The following is a 20,850-nucleotide window of genomic DNA, read 5'->3' on the forward strand; positions in this document are numbered from 1 at the left end:
TTGTGCATGTTTTACACTGGGAATTCAAACATTCTTAAATCTCAAGGGGAATTAGCACATGGCTGCATGAAGCATTTTTTGTCTCTGTTCAGTGCAAGGCCTAGAGCAGTTTGCTGCCTTCACAATTTCTCCACACCAGCACATGGCACTCACTGTCCTGCTATTGAGAATTCCCACAGATAAAGCAATCAGGAGAAGACACAGGCAGATTCACAAGATCTCAGATGCTCCAAGCCTCCTGCATTTTCATGGAATTCAATTTGGGCATACTTTTTTTTTTTAATATCAGCATGTGAAATTATATCTGTCTTCCTCTAGATATTCCAGAAATCTAAAATCTACTAAAATCCTAAAAGAGATTCCAGAACCCTCGAGTCAATTTTATCTGTATCCTTCATCAATAAGAGATTTCTGCTTCTCAGAGTTGAGCCATGGGTCCTGGTTTGTGCATATGGACAGGCAATATAGGACTAATACACAACCTTCAGGAACACTGACCAAGCAAAAGACAGCAGGAGCCTCCAGTGTTCAGCTTTGTTGCAGCAGCTTATTTGTCCTCTCTTGCTTATCTATTGAGTGCTTAAGCCCAGCTGGGGGGATTCTCAGAAACGAGATGCAAACTTCGAGGATGAGCCTACAGGTTACTATCCAACTTCACTGTATGCCAGCATTTTAGAGAAACTCTGTCCAAAGTCTCCCATTCTAGCTAACATCTTTGACACAAGCTAAATGAGTCAGCAGGGGATTAAGGAACATGAGTGGTTTTCTCAGAATCCTCTTTCTAAATGGTAAATATCAATTTTGTGTTATGCGGCAGACTACAAAGGATACACACAAAACCACATTCAAACAGCTTGGTCGAATTTTCTTCATTCCCAATTCACTTACAGAGATCACTCAATCATTCTTTTCTATACACCTGTGATACCATAACATCCCTGATCTATCTTGCACTTCAGTATTGCTGTAAAACAGAGGTTCTAAGCATGAACTGCACCACAGATGACGGCTATCTAATCTCTATTTGGACCTTCCCACATTGCCATTGGCACACTGTGATTCCCTGTTGATGCTGAGCCTTGTGTTGACATTTTCCTCTCTCCCTCTCCCTCCAGCGCTGTTTACGATGGGCGGCAACGGTGACGGGCAGCCGTGCAAATTTCCCTTTAAGTTTCAAGGCCAGTCCTATGACCAGTGCACAACAGAAGGCAGGACAGATGGATATCGATGGTGTGGAACCACTGAAGACTATGACAGGGATAAGAAGTACGGATTCTGTCCAGAGACCGGTATGAGGAATGTTGCCTGCATAACGCTCTCTAACTTGTCATTGTTTTAAGTAACAAGTCTCCTTTTGTACACCTTCAACAGAGCACGCAAAAGTTGATGAGTTAGACCCAATTTCAACAGAAGTGGCCAAGGAAGTCACTGGAACAGGAGCAATCTGTATGTCATAGCACACCAGGTTTATCAGGGATACACAAATGTCATTGAACTGGCTACCTGGCTACCACTGCAGGATAATTACAAGCAGATTACAGTTTGTTAACGGTCCTGGAAGAGAAGTCTCATGTGACAGAAGAAAGTATGAGTAATATTTTAGCTTAATACATTTAGACTTGAAAAAATAAATCCTATTTAGTATGTTAAGCTTGCGTTAGTAGATCTTTTCAGCAATTCAAAAGAACTAAGTGAAATGGTTTAGCCACGAAAATAGATTTCAGCTTTCTTCACAATTTCTTGTACTTTTTAACTTGAGTTTTACCACATAAAGGAACAAAAATTAATTTATAGCCTTGTAATGTTTGGCAGGTATTCAATTTTAGGATACAGATTAGAGCCATAAGCATTGAGACTGTCTAAGTTAGCTATGGCAGTTCTAAAGTCTCCAGTTTTTAACAGTGCCAAGAGGAAGCTGCAGTCACCCTGTAGTCCCCTGAAGCTACATTCCAACCCATATGCATCCCGCTTTTTGATTTTTTGGAGTCTTTTGAAAATGGCCTAAACATTTGCAGGAGAGATTTGATACACTGGTTTTTGGCTTCCTGTTACCTTTGATAACCAGGTGTAGCACTTCAATTTTCCATTTTTTTTTTTTTTTTTTCAGCACAAAAGGCTATTGCTTGAGGTAGCTGTGATTTTTTTTTTTTTTTTACTTTACAGCTTACTAATAAGTCATAATGAAAGATAAATAAATAGTATTAAATAATTAGGGTGACAACCAGCTTCCTATTGCTCGCACGAACCTTCCCAGAAGATAGACCATAATTTGAAAAAAACTGTAATTGCCAGGTAGGGGTGTAAATGAATTTAAAGGAGTTTTATATTCTTTTCATATCCTCTTTATGATACCCAGTTTAAACTGTTATTTTACAGACAGTTACACCCTCTTCTCTCTACAAAACTTGCACATCCATGTAAAAATGTTATTTCTTATCTCTTACTGACATATGCTACATAGATGAGAACACAGTTATGGGGAAAATTTTCAAGTTGTTTTTGCAAAAATTCTGGTTAAAAAAACGTTATCCACATTTAATAGATCCTTTCCTTTAGAAAATGTTTGAAATCATATGGTTTTAAAATGTACTCTGCTGTCAGGGTATAGAGAGCTTATTCATTAGTGAGAGGCCCACTAGCCAGGTGGCCACTCCATAGCTCTTTGTGACACTAATTCTACCTTCCACCTTTCTAAGACACCTTTTAAAATATCACTAGGAAAGACCATCAAAAGTTACTTGCCAGGCAATCACCTTCCATAGAACACTGTTAACTGCTGCTGTCTCAGAGCTGTGAACATGAGTCTGGGGCTTGCTTTTACTCCCACCAAAACTACTGACAAGTTCATTGCAACCCCAGTGCTTAGACACTTTTATTCTCTGTCAGACAATTTTCAAATAGTACTTTTAATCTCACTCTTCATATTCTTCAAAGGAAGAATATTTTTCTACTTGCTTTCTGGTTTTAGTGTGTAGTGTAGGAGAAGACACACAAGGGATTCCCTTCTCACCGCGTTTTCCTGTCATTTTCCACAGCCATGTCAACAGTTGGTGGCAATTCAGAGGGAGCTCCTTGTGTATTCCCCTTCATCTTCCTTGGGAACAAATACGATTCCTGTACGAGTGCAGGGCGCAATGATGGCAAGCTGTGGTGTGCTTCCACCAGCAGCTACGACGACGACCGCAAGTGGGGCTTTTGTCCGGATCAAGGTAATGCAGGTTGTCAGAGCAGCAAACAGCAACTGAGCAGCGACCACAGTGGTGGCATCACCCCTCCTCCCCAGCCCAAAATCCCAGACAAATCCCTGCATTTAAACGTGAGACTGCAGCTAAAGAGCCAGTCCCAGAGCTCACCCACGTGAAATAAACAGATTTTCCAAGGTTATAATGATGAAGTCTCTTTCCAAAATATAAACCAACCAAATAAATAAATAAATAAATAAATGGATATTTTTCTCCCCATCAATTTTTCCTTCCAAGGCTAAAAGCCACAAGTACTATACTATTTCACTAGTATGCAGTAATTATACACTGATATTGGCCAAAACAGGAACAAATGCTAAATCTAAAAAGTCAATACATTTGTGACTGGTATCACCAAGGATGAAAAACATGTTTAAAAAATTAGACAGTATAAAGTTTATATGGTGACATTATTTTGGTTAGTAATTGTCCTTATTTCTAGCATGGGTAAAACTAAGTTTGGCAAAAGGCTTTTTCCATATTTAGAAATAAATATTAGGTTTAGGTTTTTATTTTCAGAAGAAAAAAATGCCAAATTTCAGGTACTGTTTGGGAATAATTAATAAAAGATAACACTATGATTTTTAACCTAACAATACTTGGTACATCAGTACTGATTCAGAATTATACATCTGTTTATCACTTACAAGCCATTTCATGATTAAAAGGAATATTTCATATTTAGATGGCAAGTTTAATTCTTTGATGCTTAAAAAAAAAAAGTTTGATGTTATTTGCTAACACTTCTGTAAAAAAAAGGGAGTGTAAGACAGTGGTCAGTGTCACTTGCATGGGAAACAGCAGCAAATATCACCTACAAAAGAGGTTTTAAAATCTCTCCAAGGAAATGTTATTACTGGAAATATGGGTGACATTCACCATTGCAGGCTGTAAATACTAATTATTATACTTACTACTGAGAGATTTTTTTGATGGGCAGCCAGGAAAATAAAATTGTAAGACTCTGAATAACCTGTGTGGTACAATTCTATTTACATGAATACAGCTAACACTATCTTACTGTGTTATTCAGGATACAGTCTCTTCTTGGTTGCTGCCCATGAATTTGGCCATGCCATGGGATTAGAGCACTCTGAGGATCCTGGAGCTCTTATGGCCCCCATCTACACCTACACCAAGAACTTCCGACTTTCCCAGGATGACATTAAAGGGATCCAGGAACTATATGGTAAAGCCCTCCCTCATCAGCAGAACTCATTAGAAAAGCATGCAGCACAGGCTGAAATTTGGGACTCAGAACTTGCAGTAAATTACAAACTGCACAAACCCATCAATGTCAAAAGTGCCCTCTTTCCTTTCTCCCTGCTTTTTTCATATTAATACCAGGGCTTCTACTCCAATCAAATGTCACAATTGGAGGATGGGGGATCACTAAATTTAGTGAGTTAGAAGGAGCTCCAAAATTCCTCATAACCAAACCTTTATATGAAAATTTCTAGTGCTTTTACTGGGTCAATGAAATGCCATGTTTGTCTCTAGCTTGAAACACCTGATGTGGGTGGGGCTGGATGTTACTTTCTATAACACTCTGAGCTTCCGAGATAGCAACTCCCTGTAATAGGGCAAGGACATTGTTTCCTGTGTTCCAGCTTGGAAACAGTTCATGTTGTCTTCCCACAACAATTCAATCTGTACCATCACAATAATGTGCAGAAAGTGTGTGGGAGCTGAAACGTCTGCTTAAATGTAGTTTTCAAGCTCCTGGGGGAAAAGTGGATTCAAGTATTTTTATGTTGCTACATCTTTAAAATTTATTTTCTCCAGAGACAGTGTTAGTAAAATGCATAAGTATTATTATGATTAAAATTCCTTGCATGTATATATTTTCCACTGTGGAGAGGTACAAGTATACTACAGTCAATTAAGCAGTCATTGCTATATACTATTTCTCTTTCTGTGCTTTTCATTTTTCTACTGAGAGATCTTCCTAACTGGGACTAGATTATAGAGTATTCAACACTCTGGAAATTTTAATAAGAGAATATAACTAATAAGTTATTATCACATGAGACAAAAATCTGATTGGAATCTTCATTTTTCCCTGTTCTTAGCTGCATTAATTAAGCATGGGAATTGAGATATGGCCAAGGTTAAGTGAGTCTTCTAAGCTCACACCATGTATCTTTGATAAGAGCTCAGAATTTAACCCACTTGTCTCAAGGCATTCTTCAAAACTTGAGACAAAACTGTCTTTCCTCTTTATAACTGATATAACCCATTACAAACTGCTTTCTATATAAACTAAGTATTTAAAAAAAAAAAAAATCTTTTTTCTCCCCTTATTGGTATTATCACAAATCAGCTACAGTACTTTTTTTTTTGCAATAAACCAACACGATGTCTAAGAGAAAAGACATACGCATCATATGGCAACGCAGCAGAAGCCAAATAATAAAACAAAATAAACCGGATGGAAAAGTTCATGTTCTGAAAAATACACACTAATGGCTCAAAATGCATCTTTGCAACAAGGAAAACATTGGCACTTCTTTAAAAATGAAAAATCCTCTTTGACAACTCTCAGCAGAGTTGCTGATAATTCTGAGTAGAAGGACTGTACAATTTTTATTTTGCTGGCTTCTAAAAGGAAGAGAAATGTATTTCAGTGTTAAATTCTGAACCCAGTGTAGTGAATTCTGAATATCTCTCAGGTTAAATAGGCAGCTCAGCACAGATAGTCACACACAAGCACAAAGCCAAGGTTTCCTTACCTCTACTCAACCACTCTCAAGTTTTTCCTCCTTCAAGCACTGCCTCCAAGTGATTCCCCTCCCAGAAATCACGGCAGCTTGTGTTCTGGGTGCAACCCAAGCAGCACTATCTCAGTGTAACAGAGTATCTGTGTTCACCACCACAGAAGTGTCACCTGATGTTGAACCCGGACCAGGGCCAGGACCAGGACCAGGTCCACGTCCAACCCTCGGACCTGTCACTCCAGAGCTCTGCAAGCACGACATCGTATTTGATGGAGTCGCACAAATTAGAGGAGAAACGTTTTTCTTCAAAGACAGGTGAGATAAATTGCTTACTAATAGGGTCTCAAGTGGGGGAATCTGTGAGACATATTCATCAAAATCTAGAAATTTATTATCAGATATGGTATCTGCCCTTGGTTTTGTGTGTTCAGAGACGGCAAAGTGTCCTAACCAACCCCTAAGGGAAGTGGATGGCAAATTCTGGGTTTATGGGTAAATTATTTCACCTTCTTTGCCACAGGGGTACACTGCTGGCTCAGGGCATACTTGGTTTTGACCAGGACTTCTAGGTCCATTTTCACAAAGCTGCTCTCCAGCCTTTTGGCCCCCAGTGCGTGCTGGTGTTTGGAGTTGCTCCTTCCCAGGTGTGGGACCTCGAACTGTCTGTTGCTGATCTGTATGAGGTTCCTGTCACCTCATAGGTGAGATAGTTATGTCATAAATTCACCTTTTCTTAGAGATACTCTCAAGCTTACTTAAGAATCTGGAATGTTCAACTTCAGTAATTATTTTCAGCAGTTTTGCGACACTTCTAATTTCTGGTTTCTGTCCTACACTGGGATTGCGAACATCAAAATGCTGTGACAACTGGGCTGGTGATAATTCTAGCTAAAATCAGGACAAGGAAACTGCAAAAACATTAAAAAAAAAAAGAAAAAAAAAAGGGGGGGGAAGAAGGCCCATTCTCCCATTTTCTGCCCAATTTTACAAACTGGAGAGCAAAAATTAACCTTGGTGTCAGCTCTGCTGCCCTGTGAAGTCACATGAGTGACAGTGAAGTACTTGAGAGAAACATCCAAACTTCAAAACGAATTATAATTCAGCAATGGAAATCCTATCTTTTTCAGGGGAGTAGAGCTCTGGAGGCATTATTATTCCTGGTTTCATTTAATATAGTCTGGACAGAGGTTTCAAATCTGATTACAGAAAAATTTCCAATCTCAACTTCTAAAAATACTCCTCCAAAAAAAAGGAGTTCACCCAAAGCTAGTGGCAATATTCTCAAATGCCTCTTTCACAATGGAGACACTGTTTTAGGAAATCTTGGGGTTTAGCATAACTTTCGTTATGATAGACTGGTCCAAAAAGGATCTGTTCCTTTTCCATGTTCTTAAAGAAAAAATCACAGACATCCATGAGCAAAGTCTTGTTTCTGAGTTGTTTTTAATTCAGGTTGAGTCCAAAATCATTAAACAACTCATGGCTGCTGTAATAACATATCAAGGATGCTGGTGATTGAGACGGGCTCAATGTGTGCAAAACCTCCAAGACTGAAGACACCAAAGACATTTTTGATGCAAAAGCAGAGACGTTCCTGATAAAATGTGGTGGCTGCACAGCTGCAGCTCCATTGCCTTTGCCAGGGCCTGTATTATCCAGCTGCTCAGCAATGAAGAGCATCTCCTAAGGAGTATGGGACTTGGCAGCATCATGGTGAGAGACACTAAAGCTCCTTTTTCCCTGCCGTAAATCAGTGCCCAATTTGAAATCATTTATCCTCAGTTACCCTGAACACTCTCCCAAGACCTCTGAAGATCTGGGCCCACACATATTCACTGAGCTTGCCTAAATCAACTCACCTCTTCATTGTTCCTTGTCAGATGTCAGTGGAAATTTAAAAGGAAGCAAGAACCAACAAACAAGTCTGCCTCACAAAACACCAATTTAATAGTTATTTCTATCTGCTGGTGATATACCTAAGTCCATTCACCTACTTCAGATTGATATTTTCAGCTAGAAGATATGAAAAATTTATTAGTATGCTGAATGGTTTAGCTCTATTCATCAGAATTTTGTAAAAAAAAAAAATTATGGTCAATTGGGTAATATTACAGGCTATGGTATACAGTAATTCCTTCAGTGCCTTTCCCTCTAGACCCAATCTATGTGATATCCAGAATAATGGAGCTTTGGGTTTGAACTTTGACTTAATCTTTTTCACAGTCTTTGTATTTTAGCAAAGCAGAAATGGGATTTAAAGCTTCTGACTGGATGAACATAATATTTCCATTTGTACTACAACTGCTCGGGGCAAAAAGGGTTCATTCAGTCTGGCTGTGGGAACATCTCTGATACCTTCTAAACTCTTCCTCTTGGTCCTGTCAGCGGAAGGCTAAGATTCCAGTGACCCCTATAGGCAAAAAACAGCCCTTTCTTGGCCACAAAATGGCCCCAGAGTACAAGAGATCAGCCCTACTGAAAGCTGCACTGGGTCCTTCCACCAAGAGCCCCACGACCTCAGCCCAACAAGTTTGTCAAAACTGGTGCCCTTGTTTGCCAACACAGCCATCCAAGACCACCTCAGCTCAGTGCCTTCAAAGAACAGACATTCTCACAGCAGTAAAACCCCTTTTAAGTTCCACAGTATTCCCAGCGAACTGCTACTCTTCTCCTCACTTGTGGGCCTTGGTTTTCTGCCAGACCTCCACCTTGCTCCTGCTTTTGTAGACGGGTAGTCACGCAGAGGAACAATGTAAAACCTATTCCTAAATCAGCAAAGTGATCCAGCATTCTAAATAATCCCAACAAAATAGAAGTATTTTGCATTTAGATACAGTTGGTCTAAGAACTATGCAAACACCAAAACAATCTGTTCAGGCTGGCTCAGGCTTTATCTAACATGCAGCGAAAGCAGACAATTATTGAATTGTTTTGCTCTGGAAGGCTTTGCCTGTCAGTCTTGCAGCTTTCCAAGTATCAGGCAAACTGCATTATGACTCACTTTTGGAATTCAAGAAACAAATATCTATCATGTGTCGTGTGACTTTTATGATTCATGAAAATAAGCATAGAATCCAACTGTCACATGGTACAGGCAAAGAGAGCAAACAGCAAAAAGGAGGTCAGATATGATTAATTTTTTTAAAAAAAGTATTTCCTCTCCCTCCTCAAACGAAGGAAATAAAATTACTGAATTACTGAAGGTGCTGTTGGCCATGGAGAAGAGTTGAGCTTTTCCACTGGGCACAAAGTGCTGGAGAACAGCATTTACACAAATGGTTTTGTTCTGAGAGTGAACAAAAACCCAAAACTTCTTAGGTTTACCAAGACATTGAAAAAGATGTAGTGATTTGGGCCCTTTTGATAACTGCATGCAGCAATAATAATAATGGCAGAAGTTGGTCATGTAAAAGTATGATGAAAAACACCTAATGTGACAAAATTATTAAATCTGTCTATAAATGTAGTATTAAAATTTAATAAAGAGGAGTTAAAACATTTTATCATGTTCAAATTAAAATGAGAAAGCCAAATAATTCATTTTACCATTTCCTCAATAAGATGAGTAGAAATAAAAATATCTCCTACTTCATTCAAAAACAAAATAAAATTTAGCTTTGACGAAGTTTCCCTTTCCACAAGAAAACCTCACTATTTTAACAAGTCCCTTGAAATGTGTGGTTTATTATAAACCTGGTGTTCAAGTCTCCATTGGCTCTGGAAAGTTTGGAATTCATACAGATAGCCATTATTAGAGCTGATTCAGCCATAAATCAGGGCCAAATTTGACTGAGAATTCTGTAACCTGGATTTTTAAAGGAGCTACTTTCACAAATACAATGTTAGAAAGATTTTCTATATGAATTTCCATTCCATATCATATTGGATCTGCTTTTCTGTCTAAAAAGAGATTCATGACACAAATGGTATTACATTTTACAGCATTTCATGTCTTTAAACACTATCAAGAGAAAGAGTAATTAGCAAATGCCTTATTCTTTGCCTCTTTTTTGTAAATGAAAACTATAATGAGTCATGCTCAGAGATATTTTTGCACATGTTAAAAATACATCTCTGCATGCAAAAATGGGAGTACATTAACATATTACTATCTTAATTATTAGTACCATACCTCAGGTTAAATTAATACATAATTTTAATTAGGAGAAAAAAAACATGCACTTGCCAGTTGTACTCTTCCTCATATCAAACGCTATAATTCAGTGTGCAGCAACTGATCACACTTACAAATGCATTTTAAAATGTTTTATTTGTCCTAGCTAGCTATGTTTGCAATCAAACTTTTGTTGATAAAAATACAGCAATTTATTAAATGAATTTAGGACTGCTCCTCCAAATTCTAGGTAAAACTAAAATCCAGTTTCAGATCTTGGGTTTCTCAAAGGTACCATTATTCTAGGCAGGAAGGGGTAATGACAATTTAAACTGCAAAAAATAAGATGCCAGTAGCACCTGGAGCTTAGAAATGTACTGCTGGAAAAAGCTGTTTAACCTCAGAATTTAACAGCTTGGTGCAAGAGCCATTCCACCAGCCTGCTGAGTTTTCATTTTATGACCATGTCAAAACTTTTGTTCTCTTGGGGGAAAATGCTGTTCATTCCATGGAGGAGGAAATAGCAGTGCCATTTTAATACCAGAAGTCCTCAGCACAAAAGCTCTGCCATTTAGAGATAATTAGAGCTTTTTAATGCTTAAATCAAATGATGATCCTACTTATACATAAAATAGCCAATAAATTACCCTTTGCATTTCTCTAATGAACGTTTTTAGTGCCAGCAGTTTCTTTTACAGCCAAACTCACTTCCCAGCAGTATGATATACTGCTATTAGATTTGAACTTTTAATCACTACAATAGTAAATGCAAGAGCAATTCATGGAATACAAAACTCTGCTTTTGTCAGACATTAATCCCTCTGCTCCAAACACAGCAGCAGGAGAGCTCCAGCAGTTTAAATGCCATGTTAAATGAGTTTATTTGTATACTCAAAGCGCAGGATAAATTTTGCCCTGATGCAAAAAAGCAACAAGAAGCCCAAGGCAAATCAGGGCAATCAGTGCAGCAATTTCCCCTGCAGTCCAGCATACAGCTTATGGTGCAGCTCTTCAAGCAACATCCTCCTAAATAAACATGTTGACTTTTCAGTCACTGTAGGAAAAAAGTCACAAGTGTGTGTTGCTGTTAACGTGTGTGTGCACGTGTGTCTACACAGGCTTATTGGCCTTTGCCAGAAGTGATGAGAAACAGATGTGCTGGTGAATTACTTCATTGTAAATCTCATACAGTTTTCTGTTCTACTCAGATTCATGTGGAGGACTGTAAACCCCCGAGGAAAACCCACAGGTCCTCTTCTTGTTGCTACATTCTGGCCTGATTTGCCAGAGAAAATTGATGCTGTCTACGAGGCCCCTCAGGATGAGAAGGCTGTATTTTTTTCAGGTACTGGCTTTAAGTTTCAGAATGTAAGTAGCCATTTGCATACTGTTGCATCCGAGCTCAGTTGTCTCGGAGTTGTAACTGGGCCAGGGAACAGCCTGTTAAAGAGCCATTAGAGCCATCAGGCATGGGCGACAGAGCTCCATATTCTCATGCTGAGGATTTAGGACAAAAGGTTCAATCTGAAAGACTGAACACTCAGCCTTCAGTACAACAGAAGGGGAACACCTAGAAAGAGACACTCAACAGTAAGCAAGACTAAACAAGAGTCATTATTTAAAAGGAAAAACAACAACAATAACAGGAGATCTGTTTCATCAGTCACTGCTCTGTTTTTCTGCCCTTTCCTTCCATTTTAATCTATTGTCTCTACACACGTTGCTTGAGAAGACTACACTTTTTTTTCCCCTCATGCCTTTTATTGTCTCAATCTCTTTTGCCAAAGACTGACTTCCACTCTGGCTTCCAAGCATCTTCCTTGGTGGCTCATTAGGCAGAGGATACAGGTGGCCCTGTGAGCTGCCTCCATGGGAGAGAAGGAGAACAGGAAGCACAGCTCTGTTCCATGTCACACATATGGTTCAGCTGCAGTGGCCAAATGAGCAGAGCTGTGAGCCTGTTTTCAACATGAAAAACTGAGCCAGCAAAAAAATGGGCTCCAGTATCTACTAAAAACATGACTAAACATCTCCAACCATGTAAAAACCATATGGCCAAAGCTGCTGTACATTTTCTGTACAGGAGAGAAAAAAACTAATGATAATCTATTCCACATGTCTCAGAAACCATTTGCTTTAGTTTACATGTAGGAGAAAAAAACAAAAAACAAAAGCTTAAAAAAATCTTATTTCAGGCAAGTCAAAACACTTTAAATATTGCATATACTATGTATAACCTTATTCCATCTAAACCTCTCCCTTTCTTTATGAATTCCAGGCAAACATAACTAAACTGTTCTTTAAAAAATAAATAAGAACTATCAAAAAACAAAGATGGGTTTGAAAATAATGCAGCTATCCTAAAATACATGCTAGGGAAACGTACACTTTGCTCCTGAATGGTAAAATAATAACTTCTGAGGATCTCAAATGCTACTCTTTACACTTCTCATACTTCACTTACATTATTTCCCACTAGCACTGAATCAAAGAAGTGTCCTTTCATGAATCAATCTTTCTGTGGCTTTCAGTGAATCCAGAGAGGGTATTTACCAAGTAAATTGTAAATCAAGGTAAAGAACACAGAACACTACCACATCTTCCACTAGTACATATTTGGAGAGACATTAGAAAATGTTGCATGACAAAGGACAACAGGAACTCTGAGCAAAAACTTCCTGTTATTCACTCAATAGAACTGCTCAACAAAACAAATAGAGGGTGAACATGAGGTGCTGCACCTGAAACTCAGATGCCCCCAACTGGTTTCAGTCCATCTTCATCATACAAAAGGTTACCAGTAGAAACTATTTGTTTTAGCATAACCCCCACGTACCAAGACAGAGTCTGCCTTGAAGATGAGTCAGCTAAGAAGGGAGGAAGCACGAGCACACTGAGGTGATGCCTTTCCTGACAGGCAAGCAACACTTTAGTAGCAGAACCAGTTGTAATCACAGTACACCTGCATTGTGATCGAGAGCTTCACAGATGGCAAAGTACTAGAAAGACTAGTAAGACAGTGAGTGCAATAAAAAGTCACAGAGCAAAGTAAAAAACAACTGCACCTCTGTTACTGACTAATAAACAGTGTTTGTTTGCTTTGTTTTCTCCCCTACTTAGGAAATGAGTACTGGGTTTATTCAGCCAGCAACCTGGACAGGGGCTATCCAAAGAAACTCACCAGCCTGGGACTGCCCCCTGACGTGACACGTGTCGATGCAGCTTTTAACTGGGGCAGAAACAAGAGGACATACATCTTCGCTGGAGACAGATACTGGAAGTAAGATGCAGGGAGGGGTGATGGGATGCTGGTGGCAGAGTTGTGTCTCCAGGGCTGAATGCATGCTGAGGGTCAGGAGGCAGGGACCAAACACAGGGGTTCATCCTCTGAGAATACAAAGTGAGGGCTGCCAGAACAGTGCTGACAGCAGGAAAGAGTTTCAGTACCACAGCAGGAAACTGAGAAAACAGCTTGCAATGGAAGAGGGTATCTGGGAGTGCCTGTCAGGCTGTTCACCCCTACCAAGCCATCCCTCTGCCCCCACATATCAGGAACTGCCCCATGCTGGTCTCAGGCTCTCAAGAGGGGCAAACTGTCCTTCCTGTCAGCTCACAAATGCTGGGAGAAGACTAAAAGGAATTTCTTAAAAATGCACTGATCTCCAATCACTTGAATCCAAAGACTGACCAGACTGACTTTGAAATTCTTTCAGTAAGCCAGCAGGCTTGGAGGCACTGTATTGAAAAGAAACAGCAATGTGACTAGCAAAGCATGCTGGGGCTGGCTGTAAATCCTTTCAGCAGCTGATCTACCAGTCACTCACACCTTTGCTCTACTAATATATTTGGCACAAGGGGAATCTGAACAAACCACAAGTGTATCTGTTAGTACTTTGAGAAAAATCTTAGCTTAAATTTATTTTGACAGTCTCTAAATCCTTGTCATGTTTCCTGTGAAACTCAGGTGATCTGCTACCACACTCTTATCTTATCTTATTAGATTAAGAAAGAATGTTCTTAAAATGTCTCGGGGCTATTACTGTGGTAGAAAAATATCCCACATTACACTTGGAGACTCTACTAATTGTATAATTGTATTTAATAGAATCTCATTATCACAACTGGCAGAGAGATCTGGCACAAAACATCATCTTAAAAAGCAGAGGTACTTTGGTGCTCTGAGGAACTCTGTGAGTTTCCTCTATGCTGACTATCAAAATGGCATGAGAACAAAACAGAGACACTAACCCTGCGGTCACTGTCAGGGGCCTGTTCCAGGAACAGGACTTCACTTCAGGAATGCAGACATTACACAACAATCTGAAAGTGGACCCACTCATTAACTGACACTTGAGAAGCAAGTTAAACATCAGAAACAACAACCAGAAACCTAAAAGATTCTCCGAGCTATAAGAGTTCCTTCTGAGAGATGCTCTATCTAAAATATCAGAGGAGGTTTCAGTATAATTGAGTCCACTTAATGTGAACAATAATTTCATGTTATGATCAAACTGAATTACTGTCTTTATTATATCCTAATGGCTGTGGATTCCTGTAAGTAAATAAAATACCCTTTCACAACTGCCACTTGATCATAACTTTCAATTACTTTGAGGACAGTAATCTTCTCCATTATCTAAAGAGAAAAAAACCAACTTAAAAGCTAAAGAATATTACTTATTTTTTATTGTCGTATTGTAGAGATCATTTAAACACTTGCAAGTAGTTCTAATACAGCCATTTGCAACACTTCAGGTTCCTGCTAAAACCTATGGACTAATGAGTTAGCAAAGCTGCTGGTCTCCTCTGGACCAGCTATTGTTTTGATTAACTGTACTGCAAGAACTCCAAGTAATTCATCACTCTAATCACAGACAGTATTTCTGTCTTGGTACCTTATCCATTGCAGTCGTTGCAGAATGCATAATTTATTGTAAAGGAATGAAAATAAGCTTAAGTGAGCTTTCTATCTGTGTAAAGAAGAAAGCAAACAGTTGACAAATATTTCAGGAAAAAATCCACATCTCTGTTCAACAGACGCTATAACCCTTAAGTATGTGGCTGTTACATTTTATACAAGGACTCTGTCACATGGAATCAAAATAGTTACATACCATAGTCCTTCCTGTGCCATTATCACACTTACTTTAAATGGATTTTTTGGAAGCCTTCTCTCTCCCTCATTCCAGCCACAAGCTGTTTTAGTGTTATTATAACAAGACTGTTAAGCATAGCAAAGTTTTGTGAAGGGGGGGAAGAGGAGCTGGCTCGGATTCCACAGCTGAAGTTTTAAAGCTACCCATTAAGGTACTAGATTTTCTTTAAATATCCAAGGCATAAAATAGTGAGGAATGTAAATTAATAATTTAAATTGATTTTGGCCATCTACTGCTCTGTTATACTGGTGTAACTTTGGATATAATCCGAGTAGTTCCATACAGCAACGAGGGAAAGGTAACCTGAGATACCCACAGGCGTGGATAAATAGAAATTGGGAACATAAGTGCTTCCCTCCCTCCAGTACTAGTCAAAGAAGAGCTCTCTAAAGTCCACTGCTCCTCAAGAGGTGTTGCTGGAGTGACTGAGGCCTCACATGCACTGGAAGCCTGGTCCAAACTACATCCCATGCCACTGCTCCTCAGGACAACTCCACTCCTGCTTAGCACTGACTCCCACCTAAGAACCAGAACCATGGGGAAACCAGGGGACAGCCTTGCTCCTTCCACCCTCCCTGTCAAGGACCTTGCACACCTGGGACGTTTACTCCCTATGTATGAAAACGAAAATCCTGGATTGCTTTTTACATTTGAAAATGCAAGAACTGTATTTTCAAAGCAAAGATGTAAAATTTCACAGGGTTTTAAAGGAGCCAGGAATAATTACAAATAAAAAGAAGTAATGTTACAATCTCAGTTGTTATATTTCTGTTTGATTGTTTTATAGGGCCATATTTGCTGAGGACTCCCTGAAAAACTTTATTACATTTTAACATTAAACACAGATTTGTAATGTAGAGATATTCTTTCCCTCAGGTACAATGAAGAAAAGAAGAAAATGGAGCTTGCATCCCCTAAGTTCATTGCTGACTCATGGAATGGTGTTCCAGATAACCTCGATGCTGTCCTGGGTCTTGGTGACAGTGGTAAGCTGTAATTTGGATTTAAGTCACTGAAGATCTCTTATTCGTCTGCTGTGAAACTTACTGAAGACATTAATTTCTTGTGGTCCATGAGTAGAAGCCAGATTGAACCTGATGCACAGGATGTCCTCACACCAGAAAGCACAACCAAGCCATTCCCTATGGCTTGGAAATTTCCCAATTCCTTGATAGTTCCATACCGGCACAGAGTCACAGCAGCATCCTGCTCTAGCATAGCCAGAACTCAGGATGATAATCTCCCTGGTCACAGGCATGACTGGGTTTTATTTTGTCATTTTTTTAACTTCCTATCAACTGCAGCTGAGAGCCTGGCCCATGGTTCTAAGGGGCCTTATATTTTGCACAGATATGCATAAACGTCTGAAAGCACCACTGGTATCACATGAGTCTTGACTAAATCACATTTTGAACATTTATTTTGCCAGCAAACATTTTCTCCAAGAACATTCTGGCTCTCAAAATAGTAACTTGACTGAAGCTCCACTTAACAAGACCTCTCTCTTCTACAGAATGGGAACTTCATTGTAGATTAAAAATATTTCTTTTTTAATCATACAAATATAACTACATGAAAATATTTTCAGAAATAAGTCTTCCAGTTCATTGAGATTCATGAAATCACATAGACAAAAAAAGCTTTGATCAAGAATTAAGTGCTCCATAATCTGATCATGCTTTTTTATTTATCTTCACAGGATACACCTACTTTTTCAAAGATCAGTACTATCTACAAATGGAAGACAAGAGTTTGAAGATTGTTAAAATTGGCAAGATAAGTTCTGACTGGTTGGGTTGCTGAGGTGTATGAGATACTAATAACCAAATATTTACTTTTTTGTTATATGCCTTATCTGTAATTAGAAATAGATCTGAATGCTAATTACTGGACCAGTCTGGTACTGGCACCAAAACATGAAGTACCAGTACTGTACACATCAGATAATTTAAGAGTGTTTGCCTCCTCAGTATACAAAAGATGTTTACGTATATATTCTGGTACAATTTTTGTCATGCTAGTCATAGTAGTGCTAGTAACAGAACAGCCATCGTTCTGTGTTCCCTTGGTGCTTAAACAAAGCGTTGAAACCTCTGGAGACTGGATCACACCCCTCTGCTATACACACACCAGATAGGCCCAAATGAGATGTACCAGCAGTGCACTTTGATTTTTTTTTTTTTTAAATACAACTCTGTTATAAATAGATGGTTTGTCTTGATGTTTTTCACCCTCTTGCGAGTTTGATCATTACTTCCATTTATTTACATAATAATACAGAAAGACTGTCAAAGGCACAGGTTGCCTCAGGATCTGCTTTGTGTTGATGCATGATGGAATCATGGCAAGAAACTGTGTTAAAGTATTGTTTTAAAGTACTTTTTATTTTAATACCTTAGTTAAATTTAGCAATTTGCTTCATGCACTTTGTTACTACTATATAACTTGTTTATATGGATGGAAACGACTCAGATTTTTGAAGACAATGTGTTATACATAAAAGTCAAGTATTATTGTTTAACTTGTTTTATTTTTCTGTTCTTCATAATATTGGGGGTTTGGTCAGTTACCTTTTTTGCTTATGCATTGGGCAACAAAATGTTCTTTTCACAATCTGATGGAATGTTTCTCATTTAAAAAATAAACCAGGAAAGAATGTCCCACACATGAAGTGCCAATAATACAAATAAAATCAAATTACACTGTCAACACTTCTCATGGCCAGGCTTCCTTGTATCATTTGAAATTAGAAATTTAGTAGCATATTACAGTGAAATACCTGTCAAAGGAAAGAAAGTGTACCCCGGTATAAAACTGTTTCCTGGGTTTATTGGAAACCTAGGCTGTTTTCTAAGATGCAACTGCAGCAATTTACACCAAGGAGATGAAATGGCCCCATGTCTCCACAAAGCCACTGACTTCTCCGAACAGTTCAGATGCCTGTCTGGTATCCATGCTCTTTTTCCTTATCAGCAGGTTACCTCAGCACAGCCCAGGCAGGAGGAGACAGCACAGACACAGCGGTACACGTATCCTAGAGGGATGTAAGCTTGGGAAACAGAGATGTAAACCCTTAATCCTGCCCATGAGATCAGACACCATCTGGCCAAGGATCTTATCCAGTTCCATGCAGGTGAAACACTTCATGAGCCTCCATGGGCCGCACCATGCAAGTGGTCAACCCAGGCCCCTCTCAACACTTCTCCCATAGAGTCCATAATTCACAGAAGTGCCTAATAACCAACAACACTTGAGCCAGTGATCCATTTGTTTCTTCTCATGTCCTCTACAACTTCATGTTTACACTCAGTGCTTTCCTGTTCTAAGCAGACTTTTTTTACTATGACACTCTGAAAAGGTAACATCTCTAAAGTTGCTGCATTTGCCAAATAATCTTTCCATTGCACTCCCTTCAGATATAACTCCCCCTTTGGGAATCTGTTGGTTACTACAGACAATCCTCACCTGGATGAACCAGGACTATTTTTACTTACACCAAAAGAAAAGATGACTTATCTCCTTCTCAGAATCCTCATTCTCTTCAGATATCATTAATCACCTTCCCAATTAGTCCTGCAACAGAGCCAACAAAATAAGGCGCAAAACAAATTGCAAAATGTTAGTGTTGCAGTTTTTACAAACACCTGGCAGCCTTCTCAGGATTGCAGGATCTATTGAGACATTTCAGGGACGTATGGTCTGTCCTGACCACAAACATCTTCCTGCACTAGTGTTGAAAATATTCTTGAGCTTTAATGACTGCCAGACGTTCCTTTTGAGTGTTGCAATAATTTAAGTTCTGTCTTAAGAATCCTCAATAGCCATCCCTTAAAGATTTTGATGTTCTTGTGTCCATACTGCCCCAAAGTGCATGCTCTAGCATCTGCATTTAATATGCAAGGGTTTTGAAACATAGACATAGTGGAGGAACATTTGCAATGGGCCTTTCAGTTCCAAACTTGCTAAATCACATTTCTACTGATGACTGAAATAGTTTCCTTTTCCTCTACAGCTTACACGTTTTGCAACATTGGCAAATCTACCATCTTACGTTCTGTAACAGTAACACCATAATCCTACGAAACTCTGCACATCTGGTGGGTTTAAGGAATTCTGCTCAGCTTCTCCTTTTGTTCTTGCTTATGTAAACCCATTCTCCAATGACTAAATCACTGGCACAGAACCAGAAATAAATTCCCTATCCTTAAACTGACGCACATTTCTTTGGGTTCAGTTTCAGACTGGCAACTTTAAGATTAACACAAGTCATTTGTAAATACATCTGTTTCTGTTCATCAGCTGTAACATTTGCCAGGTTATCACCTACGTATGTCAAACAAGCCAGAGGAGTATACTGACCCTGCTCATTAACCTTTCACATCTGACCTCTAAAACACTAAGTCACAAAATGTGTCCTGAAAAACACTTTGGGTCTAATTTCACTTACTTATAGCCCCTTCTGAAACCTCCCTCCCTTTTCTGTTTGTAATAAGTTAACCATGAGATGGAAAGTCCTTGCCTGAGCAGCACTGCAGCTCTGCCTGTACCTGTCCATGCCCATGGCTTGCTTCCCTGTTTAACTTTGGATCTGCCCCAATACTGTGACTTTTCTGATCCCTAGACTCTTGGCTAAACCTCATTACCCTCTCCAGACCTCTCTTTTCACCTCTCTTGGGCACTTTGAGACTGTGCCCTTGTCACTGAGGCCACTGCCCTTGCCTTCCCTGCCCTCCTGCTTGTCCCAAGACATTTTTAGAACTAAGGCAAGGTTTTTACCTACCTCCTTTACATAGGAAGAAACAAAGGCCAAAACTGTAACTGTTTATCTCAAAGCCATATAAAACCCAGCATGAAACTCTATCAAACCTTTATATAACTTGTTCTACTTCTAGAGTTTTGTTAAATTGAAGTCAGGTTCACTTAGGACTTTTTGGTGTCAGAGTAGGTTCGCTCAGATGCTGCACAGGGGCTTGTGGCAACAAGGAGAGAGCTCAGCTACACTTGCTCCTTGAGCTGAAGGAAATTTCCCACCAGTTCTGAGCAGGACAGGCTGTAGGCACACAGCAGGGCAGCTCCAGCCAACAGAGCAAAGGGCAGTGGTTTAGTAACCCCTCTGTCACAATACATAAAAAGCAGCCAAGGCTATAATGAAATGCCACAGCTTAAACACTTCATAGACAGAGCAGCCTGAACTGTGGATCATGCTTAACAGTTTGTGTCTCAATAACACTGTGTATTTGTTAAAAATACATTTTCTTCCTGCTACTCTGCCATGATTTTACTAAGCAGCACTTGCCCATAAATTTAAGCTCTTGACTGTAACTGTGCTGTTCTTTAAATCAGGAGGAAGTAGGTCCTTTGGGCCCATTTTGGAGAAATTATTTTTATTTATAGAGTCAGACATGCATGTTTGTAACAGCAAAGGCTAGGTGAACAAACATTCTTCTGCTTTTGAAAGAGCTGAAGCCAGCAAAAGAGCAGGCACTGGGTCTGTGGGATCACTGCATACACGGACATTTGTACGTGCAAGGGGAAACTGACTTTTTACAGACTGGTTATGTTAAACAATCAAAAGTATTAAGGTATTTCCAGGTTGGAAACTCTAGTAAGAACAAAAACAA

The 20,850-nt window shown here is 39.3% G+C and overlaps 1 protein-coding gene across 1 annotated transcript in view; it reads left to right on the top strand.

The window, feature by feature from the left end:
- MMP2 (matrix metallopeptidase 2) overlaps positions 1-17,938 on the top strand; it is a 31,437-nt gene extending 13,499 nt beyond the window's left edge. Inside the window, exons 6-13 of the mRNA XM_027889861.1 lie at positions 1,116-1,289; positions 3,036-3,209; positions 4,276-4,431; positions 6,121-6,274; positions 11,282-11,418; positions 13,194-13,353; positions 16,106-16,215; positions 16,929-17,938. Coding sequence (XP_027745662.1) covers positions 1,116-1,289; positions 3,036-3,209; positions 4,276-4,431; positions 6,121-6,274; positions 11,282-11,418; positions 13,194-13,353; positions 16,106-16,215; positions 16,929-17,032 — 1,169 coding nt within the window. The 3' untranslated portion in view covers positions 17,033-17,938. The remainder of the gene's footprint in view (positions 1-1,115; positions 1,290-3,035; positions 3,210-4,275; positions 4,432-6,120; positions 6,275-11,281; positions 11,419-13,193; positions 13,354-16,105; positions 16,216-16,928) is intronic.
- Positions 17,939-20,850: the final 2,912 nt, after the last annotated feature.

The sequence above is a fragment of the Empidonax traillii genome, unplaced genomic scaffold (assembly GCF_003031625.1).
Source record: "Empidonax traillii isolate 1590-97213 ecotype Southwest subspecies unplaced genomic scaffold, ASM303162v1 scaffold273:size739602, whole genome shotgun sequence".
Classification (NCBI taxonomy): domain Eukaryota; kingdom Metazoa; phylum Chordata; class Aves; order Passeriformes; family Tyrannidae; genus Empidonax; species Empidonax traillii.